Source organism: Protopterus annectens, chromosome 2.part2, assembly GCF_019279795.1.
Source record: "Protopterus annectens isolate FY-2018-M chromosome 2.part2, PAN1.0, whole genome shotgun sequence".
NCBI classification, from domain to species: domain Eukaryota; kingdom Metazoa; phylum Chordata; order Ceratodontiformes; family Protopteridae; genus Protopterus; species Protopterus annectens.
Window position 1 is genome coordinate 453934657 of NC_056730.1, and position 12104 is coordinate 453946760.

Sequence of the window (12104 nt, forward strand, 5' to 3'; positions counted from 1 at the left end):
AACATTTTGCAGAAATGAACAATTTTGAGGAAATATTTTCAGCTCATGTACAGCATATTGATATGATTGAGGATTTTGAGAATCGATTTGGTGATTTTAAGGAACTTGAAGATATTTCAATTTTAGTCAGCCCTTGACTCACCATTGAAAATGTAAGATCTGACTTTCAACTGGAATTGTGTGATTTACAGTCAGATCCTTTTTATACCAACAGAAGTGAAAAAGGAGAAGATTTTTTTAAATTACTACCAACAGAGAGATACCCAAAATTGAGAAAGTTTGGACACGAGATGTGCTCAATGCTTGGGAGCACATATCTTTGTGAAAGCACTTTCTCAACTATGAAATTCAATAAATCAAAGCACAGATGTTCATTGACAGATAATTCTCTTGCAAATTTACTGTGCTTGGCAACTACAAGTATCGACATTGACAGCTACTTTAGTAAATGAAGATGAACTACCACAGAGCTCTCATTAAAATGAAGATGTTGAGAGGTATGTTGGCCACAAATGGAAACAGGATTTGGTCATAACTTTAAACAGAGGTGTGATAAGCACTCCAGAACAGACATACTTTCTAAAAAGGACTCATTTTTTGTGCATTGGTATCTACCAATTTCCAGTGGTTCAGACCTGTGAAGAATTGACTTGAGGCTGCACAGAGGCTGCCAAGAAGAGTCAGCATGCAGAAGCAGACACTGATGCTGCTGAGTTATGAGGGTTAAATGCCAGCAGGTTTTATTTACTACAGCTAGAAAACTGGCCCTTAATGGAAAGATATTTGTTCTTTAAAAATTACTGCATCTTGTCTATTGTTTCAATAAAAAGGTTTGTATGCACCATGACTTCTCCTTCTTATGAAATTGTCAAAGTGCTTGCTAAACCTAACTGTAGGACTCCCCAGGTAATTTCAGTATATATACTGCATTTATTATTGTGCATGTGGCCCTCCGATATCTTTTTTTTTTTTTTTTTAAATGCGGCTCTCTGATTACCTAAGGTTGGACAGCCCTGGTTTACATATAAAATGAAAGCAGACAGAGAAAGGCAGCATTCTTGTACTCTGTGAATGTGTAAATGCCTTCTCTGAAATATAAACAGCTAGCTAAGTAATAATCAGTTGAGTGGAGATAGGATATCTGTGACATTGGTGTCCAGCAGTGCTAACCTGTCTTTAAAAATTATGCATGACCTGTATTCCTTCAGAAATTGTCCTTGGATGGTTTATTAAACTAAACATATCCTCCAAATTTCATGAAGTAACAGAATTTATTGAAGGTTTGCATAGAAACAGATGTGGTATCTGTTTTGATGGCTTATAGAGAGGAACAAAAGTTAATTATTTCAATGTCACAATTGAGGGCATGAATGATGGAAGCATCAAAACAAGAATTCATAGAAAATTTGAACATCATGACCATATTTTACATGGATTTAGTTGCCATCCGCCTTACATTATATAATCTATACCGTATGGTGAGTTTCTACGAATAAAAAGACTGTGTAGGGATCAAAATGAATATCAGCAAGAAATGGATAGAACTATTAACATGTTTGTAATAAAGGGTATAGGAAAGAAATGGTCTGGGAAGTTAAGAAAATGGAAAGAAAAAAATAATAGGCCTCATCATAAAGGGAACAGTGGTAGTTATAGAATGTATAATAGACAACACAGGATTACATGTATTTTGTTACAAAGTATACTTTATCTTGAGAGGTTTATTAGTTAAATATTTTTGGGGTTTCTTGAAGAGAGATGTGCATTTTTATTTTTTGAACACAAAATTAAGGTTTTCCTATAAGAGAGGGAGAAATATAAAAGATTTTTTGGTATATGGGAAATTTAGTATGCCTATGGTAGGGAGAAAGAACACTGTAGTTTTAAAGGGTACTTTTCCACGTGGAAAATGCAGGGTGCAGGTTTAAAAAATTCCAGGAACCAGAGGTTTTTAGTTGCCCTAGTGAAGGTGTAGTATATGGGCTTAGATGTTCCTGTGGAAAATTGTGTGTAGGAGAAAGTAAGAAGTTTCTCTTCAAGGCTTAAGAAACACGTTAGACACATTAGAAAGAACACGGATGTCAGTCCTGTAGCTGTACATTTTCATAATTTTCATAATGGGGATCCATCTGGGTTGTAAGCAAAAGTTCTGGAACAAGTACAAAATGATTGTACACTTATTAAGAATAAATTGAGAAAAAAGGAGTATTTTTATTTTAAAATTTAACACTTTTCCTCAAAAGTCTCAATAGTCAATGCAACTGGAAATGTTTTATGTAAGAATGTTTTTAATTGTTTTATTGCTTAATTGTATAATGGGTTAAGTGGCTTGTGTATTTAAGACATATGGGATGGTAATGGGTATACTCGACTTGTTCAGCTGAGGCACTAGAGATTTTCACCTTTTTTTTTTTTTTTGTTTAAATTGTTCAAATTTGTGCATCACTGGCCTTCCCCCATTTCTGTGGTTTTACTGTTATATCCTCTGTTGTGAAATATCATTGCTGGGTGAATAGAAACATTTTATTGGCTGCAGACCAAAGTTTACTTTAGTATGTCTTAAACTTTCTGCTCAATAATCTAAAAAAAGTTTGTTTATGGAGGCTGTTTAATTATCAAAGCAATCAGATTGATAGTATTTGTTAATAAGTACTATATTGTGCATTTTAGGCACTCAAATCCTGACGTAACAAAATTCATGGAACAGCAAGGCTTTGGCAAAGACTACAAGAAACTGGAGTCTTACTACATTAAGAAGTAAGTATTTACAAAGAACGGGATGCAGACTTTAAATGTAAAAGCTGTAACTGAAAGTAAAGATGATGATTCATTACTTTGTACCCATTATTCATATGTTTTGATACCAGGCAAGAACTTACAAGTTCACACTTTACTTATGGCATGTCCAAACTTGGACTCCAGTACTCTAGGCAAATTTAAATGAAAAAAGGCTGGCTTTCTCTTTATAACATTTTGTAACTTTATTTAAAAATATGTAATATATGCAAAGTATAAACTTACTAAACTGGAGACAAAATAATGCAGTGGGGCTTTTTAAAATATTATGTGGAATGATATCCAGCAGGAGCAAAAAGTACATTTAAGGAATGGGATAAATAACTTTTATAATCTAATTTTGCAAAAATTAGTGTATTTAGGGTACAGTATCTTTATTAAATGAAGACAATAAAATGGCTATAGCCTTAGAAAAATAAAACTAAATAGCTGCTCAACTCCACAGGGTTTAAAAAAGACTAATTAGAAGACTGAAACTGCTTCAAAGAAAATACATACAAAGTTAAAAACCAACAAATAGAAACTAATACTGAAAAAATATTAAATGCCCTGAAAGCTTCCCTGCGATAGTCAAATCACTATAATAGACTATATAAAAAGTATAAATGAACCAAAAACAGATACCTTTACCAAAATTAGTATCAACAAGCACCTGACTATTCATGGTGAAATAATTTATTCAATCATTAGTCATGTATTGGAAAATAAACAAATAAAATTAAAGGAGATTTTAAAACTTTTTGTCTACTCTAGATTGTTTTCTTTTAGATGTATATAATTTTGTATGTTTCTCATTCTACATTGGATACTGTTGTTAAAAATCAAACACCCTCTCCCCTTGAAGTATTCTGTTATGATCCCCATTTTAAAACTGAGATAAAGACCCCACAGAGTGCAAGATAGCATAAAGATGGAACAGTTATAGATTAACAGCTAATCAACAAAATACCATTAAGAGTTGACACTGAGAAAACCCAACATTCTCTTGACTGGCTGTTTTTTTTTTTTTTTTTTTTTCAAAATCTTGTACAAATAACTTCCCAATAGGTTCATAGGACTATACTAGGCTAACAACCACCAGGGCCTTTATAAGCTTAGATGGGAATTCAACACAAATGTGTCCCTAAATATAATGGGCATTTACTAGGAGGGGGCACGTTAGAACATTTCTAACAGTTATGTGGAGGGATGTTAGTTTGGGCATAGTTAGGTCTGACTCTGTCTATTAAAAATAGGGACCAGAGCTGGGGTGAATTTCTGATTTCCCATCCATTGGTCAGGGTTTCACTTAAATAGAGTTAGGTATGAGCTCTGCTTCATATGGATGGGGATCCTGTTCCAGAGCATGGACATCCTCTGAGAAGCACCTGTGTCTCCAATATGTCCTATTTATGTCTAAGCAAAATTTAAATCCTTGGATCTAATGATTCTGATGCTGTTCATTTTGTGGATGTGCAAAAGGTCTTTCAAAGCTTGATCCGAGGATGTCCCTGTATGCCAGGCATAGATCACCCCTCAATAACCTGTAAGTGACAAGAGTACAAAGACGGAGCTTTAAGGCTATCTGTACAGGATGGTGTGCTTATCCTTGAATTCTCCTGGTAAAGAACGTTTGTGGGTATTCCGCTGTTGCATATGTCTGGTCAGGTACATGCCAAAGGAGACATTGTACTCAATAAGTCGTATGATAAGGGCCGAATAAACTGGTACTGTGACTTTTAGTCCTGGATGCTATGCCGTTACTTGCAGATTGGGTGACATAGAATGATTTTCTTACTACCTTGGCCACATGTTTGTCAAAGGCCAGATTACTGTTTACATATGTTACCAGATCCCTGACTATCAGGCAGCTCTTAGGTTGTCTCATTAGTGGAGTAATTAGCCTGGGAGGCTGTTTTCCCAGAAAGCACTGTAATGCATTTCTTGGCACCGAGTTTCAATCCATGACTTTGGCACAAGTCATTTTTCTGTGTTAAACCCATTTGTCAGATGTTTGTATAGTGGGGGAAATCTGATACCTCCCAATTTGCAGTAATCTGAGAACTTGGTCAGTCACAGCCCCTTGACGTTAGCCTTTACCTCACAGAAGCAGATGCCAGATAGGACGGTCCCAGCATGGAGCCCTGAGATATCCCACTGGTGACCAGTCTCTCTCAGTATAGGTGGTATCACTAATCCTGACTTCTGGGTCCTGTCTGTGAACCAGCTGGCAGTCCGGGAAGTTATGTAAGGGTTTATGCCCAGTTTGAGTTTATCAGCTATACCTGAATGGAGTGTTCTATCAAGTGCTTCAGCCAGGTCCAGGTAGATGGTATGCACCATTTTCCCCTCATCCATTTCCTTGATGATCTTCTGAAAGAAGTCTGCCAGGTTTATTAAGCATGACCTTCCCCTGCCAAAGACACACTGGAATGGATCCAGTGTCTGAAGGTTGAGGTCTTTGTTGATCCTTTTCATGATAATTCATTCCATGGCTTTGATTATTAGACTAGTCAGACTAATGGGTTTGTAGTTTCCACAGTCGGTCGGTGGTCCTCCCTTGTGAAGTGGGATAGTTGCATTCCTCTGTTGTTGTGGCTCAAAGCCTGTTTTGAGGCTGTAGTTGGAGTGACTCAAGTGGTCCTTGATATATGCTTCAAGCTACTTACAAGGCATCCCAGGATATTGTCAAGGCCCATTGAGGCTGTGTTTTTGGCTTTAGCAAATACTGCCAGGACCTGCTCCCTTCTAATAGTTGGGGAGGGTATGAGGGTAGGCAGGTGTGGAGCTTGGGGGGATTTGATCTGAATTTGTCAGCTAGCAGATTCGCTATGTCGCTCTGCTCACTGAAGGTGGCATTATTAACCACTAGCTTGGCACACTACTGTGTGCTGCCTGTCAGGTTATAGGCATAACTGTAGGAGGCGTTGTGGTTATCTTTAGACTGTAAGGCCATCTTGACCTTGTAATTGGCCTTGCTGGATTTAATTAGTCCCCTTAGTTTCCAGTTAAGTTTAATTAGAGAGTTTTTAATCAGTATGGAAGTTGTTCTTTCAGATTTTAGCCATACCTTTCTATCCTTTTGTTATGTACCCTATTAAGGTTAGGATTCCACCAGTGTGGTTTGTTTTAAGAGTTTATTTTGGGCTTAACACTGTTGTACAGCAGCCATATGTACAGCTATGTATATGGTTGTACAAGGTCCATTTGAACAATTCTGCGTAGGCTGTTGTGAACTCAGGGTTAGGAGGGGCACTAAATTTTAATAGGATGTAGTTTGCTTTGGATGGTTCCTGGTGCTTCAGGGTTTGTTGGAGTTAGAGTTATTTGTTTTGAAAGAGACGACTGTGTGGTCTGGCCTCACCAGTGAGGATGCGACATTGGGGGGTGTGCATCACTCTCCCATGTTGTTGAGTACCAGGCCCAGTATTTTTGACCTTCTTGTGGGTGTCTGCACTACCTGGTCAAGGATATTTGTGTTAATGAAGTCCAGGAATAATGGTGCCTATGAGTTTGAGGCAGTGAATGTTTCCCAGTCAGTAAAAGGGTGGTTAAGGTCTCCCATGAATAGGGTATTTGGTTTAGAGGTGAGTGTCTCCTGAAGGTCTAGGTATGAGCCGTGGAATTCTTGGGACATCGATGACCTACAGCTTGCTAGGATATGGTATGGGAGTTTCTGTGATGAGTTGCACATGGATAAACACCAGGGTATCATCCTGTTTTAACCAACATAGAGGTTTACTTGTTAATGTAGAGCAAGACTCTCTGCAGCTGATGGTCTAACTCTGTGGAAGACACTGACGCTTGCACTGCCAAAGTACGTTCTGTGGGCTTAAACCATGTCTTGATAATGGTGCAGATGTTTGGATTCTCCAGAGTGAGGAAAGCTTGTAGGTTGTGTAGTTTCTTGTTTAGGCTCCTAGCACTGAGCAGTAGCACTTTTAGGTTTCTTTGAGTTTTATTTGTTATATCAGTAGGATCTGATGCTATCCATGTCATTACTGATGCTATCCATGTCATTACTGATCACGGATGGGTCTTGGATCTGACCTCGGGCAAAGCAACAGCTCCTGAGCTTGAGCTCCTCCCCTCCCAGGACTATTGTTACCCATAATCCTCTGATACTTTTGCTGGGATTAGTGAACAGACGTGTTCCCTACAGTTCGAGCTTCGTTGTTCAGATAAGTGCCTTTTTTGGGTATCTTTTCAATTTCTCTCACTCTTCCCCTCTGTCTAACAAGTGTAGTTAGTGTACTATAGTTTTTCTTAGTTTAGCAGTAGGCCCCCCCCCCCGTTACTTTGTTTGCTGACTGTTAGGGTTTTTCCCACCCTTTTCCTTTCTTTACTTATTTTTCGTGTGTGTGTGTGTGTGTGTGTGTGTGTGTGTGTGTGTGTGTGTGTGTGTGTTTGTGTGTGTGTGTGTGTGTGTGTGTGTGTGTTAGAGGGTTTGCATTTTGGGTTTGGGTCATGGCTGACAAACCCTCCGGCTTCAGACATTGCTCCTTATGCGGTTGGAAGTTAGCTCCTGCCGAGATGCATGAGGAGTGCGTCTACTGTCTAGGAGAGCCCCATTTAGAGATTGAATGTGATATCTGTGCAGGGTTCAATCCTAGGAATCTCCTAGACCATAGGAACAAATTGCTCCATAAAGGGCTTGCTAAAGAGGGGGTCCCTTGGTCTCAGGCTCCCCCTCCAAAGCCCCGTCGGATCCCAAGAGGAAGCCCTCTTCATCTCCGGACTCCCCTGCTAAATGGTCTAGACTCTCTGATCCCTGTGCCCTGGATCGGAGTCCAGCCTCAGGGGCATCAGCTCTGGGGTCTTCAGCTCCAAGAGCCTTGGCTCCCATGGCCGGATCTGAATCCTCAGACTCGGAGGTCCTTGGATCAGATCAAAATCCCCCTCAGCTCCGACAACCTTTTTGGATCCGTCCGCAGGGCCCTTAATACGCTCGGATCCAACGAGGTCTTTGGCTCTGACGGCTCCCCTGAAGCCGGTTATTATCGATATTACCAGTGCCCCGTTTGATGGATCTACTCTCTTTAGTCCTTCGGTCAAGGAAACATTGACCCACAGTGAGCAGGAGGGAAAGACCTTGTCCACAGTGGGGATAGTTTTATACTCCCCAACATTCCTTCTGTATGACTCAGAGGGGTAGTAGAAAGCTGTGGTTCCTCAGGACACAGTCTTCCTCCCAGGATGCTCCTCAGGAATCCTCTTCTGGCCGGGAAAGGGGATTTGATGACAGACGCTGCCCCAGAAGCAGAGGAGGTCCGCAGAATCAGGGATTCCGAGAACACTTCTCTGAGAAGCCCCCCACAGTACTCCTGAAGTGATACTTGACTGTCTGGCCCTGGAGGCAGTTGGGGGGGGTCATATCTCCTTGCACCACCTGGCTTGGGCTGCTATTACCTCAGACCAGTGGGCACTAAACATTGTGTCCAAGGGATACTTTATACTCTTCAATCATCCCTATCCAATCCAAAAGTCACTTATGGGCATCCAACCCTGCCAAAGGTAGTTAGCTCTCAGAGGTGCAAGACCTCCTTCAAAAAATGGCCATCTAGAAAGTCCCAACAGGAAAGTAAGGATCCAGTACTTATTCTCACTTCTTTTTAGTGAGCAAAAAAGCAGGGGACCTGCTTCCCATTCTGGACCTCAGCAAGTTGCATTTATCAGTCAAGAAGTCAAAGTGCCGGATGGTCACTGTTCAGTCCATCCTTCTGCTTCTTGCGCAAGGATGATTGGATGCACTCGGTAGATCTCAAGGTTGCTTACTATCGCATAAAAATAGACAAGTGCTCCAGGAGATTCCTCCACTTACAGATGGGGGCCAGTCATCTCTTCAGAGCCCTACCCTTCCGCCCCACCCCACCCCCCGGTTTTCACCAAATGTGTGTCAGTGGTAGCAGTCCATCTCCAGCTGCAGGGTTTTCATGTCTTCCCGTACCTATAAGATTGGCTTCTCATGGCTCCCACAAAGCATCTCCTCTCTAGCTGTAGACTTCATTCTAAGTCTATTTCGTGATCTGTGCATTACCATCACCCTTCCCAAGTCGCACCTTGCTCTCGTCAGAGACTGGAATTCATAGTAGTTCTTCTGGACACAGTGTTGGAGACCGCAGCTCTTTCCCTGTGTAGGGTAGACATGATCCGTGAGTAAGTTCTCCTCCTGGATCGGGACATTGTCCCTGCCCATCTAATTCTTCATACCCTTGGGTTGATGGCGGCGGCTATTCAGTTGGTTCCCTTTGCCAGGTATCACATAAGGGTGCTTCTTTGGACCCTGGCAGTACAGTGGTCAGCTCACCTTCACCCTATGTCCATGCCAATCCAAATATCTCTAGTCTGCTGGCGTCACTTAAATTGGTGGCTCCGGTCCAAGGATCTTCTGCTTGGGAGACCTTTTTGTGTACCACAACCCCAAGCCATGGTGACCACGACCGCCTCCCTGTTGGGGTGGGGGGGCATTTTCAGAGAAGGATGGCCCAAGACATGTGGACGCCCTCGGAGACCAAGTTGCACATCAGCATCCTAGAGATGAGAGCAGTCCTCCTATCATTGCAAGTTTTCCAGGATTTTCTCCCCCTCAAGACTGTAGCAGTTCAGACAGACAACATGGTGACGGTCTAGTACATCATCAAGATGGGGGGAGGGGGGACACGATCATACCCAGTGTACAGAGAGGCCATGAGAGTGTGGGAATGGGCGATGGCCTCTGGGTGCTTACATCTTGCAACACATATCCCTGGTGATTCCAGAATGCTGGCAGACAAGCTCAGCGGGTCTATACTGAGTCCCCACAGGTGGTCCCTGAAACAGTAACGAGCCGGATCTTCGATCAGTGGGGTCTTCTGTGCTGCGATCTGTTTATGCAGTAAATACTTTGCCTTGATCTCCCCACTGGAGGAGTCACCCAGGGATGCTCCGATTCATGATTGCCCCCCCCCCCGGGACTTCTCTATGCCTATCCCCAACGCCCCTCATTCCCAAAGTTTTACAGAAAGCCCATCGCCTTAAGGCTCACCTCATCTCGATTGTCCCCTTCTGGCCTCCTCAAACGTGGTTCTCCCTCCTGTGGTCTCATCTGAAATATCCACCTTGAATATTGGATCCTGTCCAGGATCTCCTCTCCCATCCATGGGGACTTCCCCCTCCTGACCTGATATCCCTGAGGCTGACATCGTGGTATCTTCAGTTCCAGTGATAGTCAGTCAGGTCAAGTTGCCTTCTCTGGTGAAGGACATTCTTTTGGCATCTCAGAAACCGTCCACTAAAAAGGTTTATTCCAGCAAATGGAAGAGGTTATTTCTCTGGGCTCGTCAGAGGGGCATTGATCCCTTTTTCTGCTCCAGTTCCAGACATTCTATCCTTCCTTTCCTCTCTGTTCCAACAAGGAGCGAACATCTTGACGATTAAGCTTCAATTAGTGACTATTTCTAACGTTTCCCTAAGTGATAGTCCCATGTAGTATTAAGTTTGTCTTGGAAGATGGCCTTTTTGGTGGCTGTTACCTCTGCCAAGAGGGTTTTTGAATTGCAGGTTCTTTGCATAAAGTCTCCCTTCATGATTTTTCAGAAGGGGTAGGGTCTCTCTTAGAACCAATCCTGCATTCATTCATTCCAAAAGTAGCTTCAGAAACTAACCTAAATCAGTCTATTCAGCTTCCTGTCTTTTTTCTCAACTTTTCAAACAAAGGAGAGTTTCAACTACATTGCCTGGATGTTCATAGGCAGTTACATTTCTATTTGAAGAGGACTGAAGATTTTAGAAAGTCAGATCAGCTTTTTATAGCCTTCTCCCAGGCTAGGAAAGGCAGGTTCATTTCCAAAGTGTCAATTTCACTTTGGATAGCTTCTTGTATAGCCCACATGAAAGCAATCAGATCTTCCCAAGCCTATTAAAGCTCCTTCTACTGAGTCGGTGGCTACCTCTTCTGCATTCTGGGCCAGGGCTTCTTTGGATGACATTTGTGCTGCTGCCACTTGGTCAAACCCCCATATCTTTGTAACACATTACAAGTTGGATTTGGTATCTAGGGGTAGAGCCTCATTTGGTTCTTCTGTACTCCGGCATGTACTTCCTTGAGACATCCCAGGATTTTGAATAGCTGGGGACACTGACCCGTCTGTGATCAATAATGACATGGATAGCATCAGATAAAGAGTTGTATACTTGCCATAACTTGGAATCTGTGCTATCCAGTGTCATTATTCATCAAGTTCCCACTCTGCATCCACCTCCCTCTGGTAACCAGGGGATTCTTGGAGTAATAGTGTGTTTGATTCTGCTGTTCCTGGGTGCGGACAGTGTCACTGTCTTGATATTTATCTACCAAACTCGATTTGAGGATTATGGGTAACAGGAGTCCTGCGATGGGAGGAGCTTGAGCTCGGGAGCTGTCACTCACTTTGCTGGCTCAGATACGAGGTCGGATCTAAGACCCATTCGTGATGAATAATGACACTGGATTGCACAGATTCCAAGTTATAGTAAGTACATAACTCTTTTTTGTCAGTTTGGCATCACCTAAAAAAGGCTGTAAGGAGATGGTTAAAGTTTTAGCTAATATTCGGAAGTCAAGGGGGAACAGGTTCAGACCATCATTTGCACAGTAACATGGTCTGTTAACTATGTCCTCCCATGCTGACAAATATTGAATTCCCCTGAAAAGACACCAGAAACTAAGCCAGTTATGTAAGTTAACAAACTTTTGTTCGTACTATGGTGTTATTCTTGGTGAAGGTAGAATGCTGCTCATATGCTTGCCTGAGACGCACATTCAGAGAGATATGTCTCTTCATTTAGTCCAGGGAGATGCATCTCAGGCCATTAATACTCGCATGGACTACGATGAAATCATGCTAATATCAGTGGTGTAGTGACTTTAATGCATGTGTAACTAGTCAGATCCTGGCTCCAGATAAGCAAGTAACCATTATATTTTCCTTGCTTATTCTGGTGAGTGGGTCATCTGTGTGTTAATACATTGATGTCCTCTATGACGGGAGTCCTGGGTAATGTGTTTGCTTGACTTATGGGCTTTGCTGTTGGGGCTCAACTGGGTGTAGGCATACATGTGGTTGGTGTTGCGTTTGAGTGCTTTAGAGATTGCTGCTGGGCATTGCCATTTATAGGCTTAGGAGATCTTTGAGGTGTGGGGAAGATTGCTTTTTAGTGCCTCGGCATAGGTTGGTCTGTCTGTGGTGGACAGTGTGCAGTGTGTTTGTGTGTTCTTGACAACCTTGTTTATAAGTGAGATTTTTGGCTGCAGTGAAATTGTGTATGTGCAGATGTCCTTCAAGGATGCATCTGCAGTCCTAACAAATGGG

General features: G+C 42.0%; 1 protein-coding gene across 1 annotated transcript in view; it reads left to right on the forward strand.

Annotated features, from left to right (window-relative positions):
- Positions 1–12104, forward strand: part of HEXB (hexosaminidase subunit beta) — a 783731-nt gene that overhangs the window by 391228 nt on the left and 380399 nt on the right. The window contains exon 8 of the mRNA XM_044064438.1: positions 2671–2757. Coding sequence (XP_043920373.1) covers positions 2671–2757 — 87 coding nt within the window. The remainder of the gene's footprint in view (positions 1–2670; positions 2758–12104) is intronic.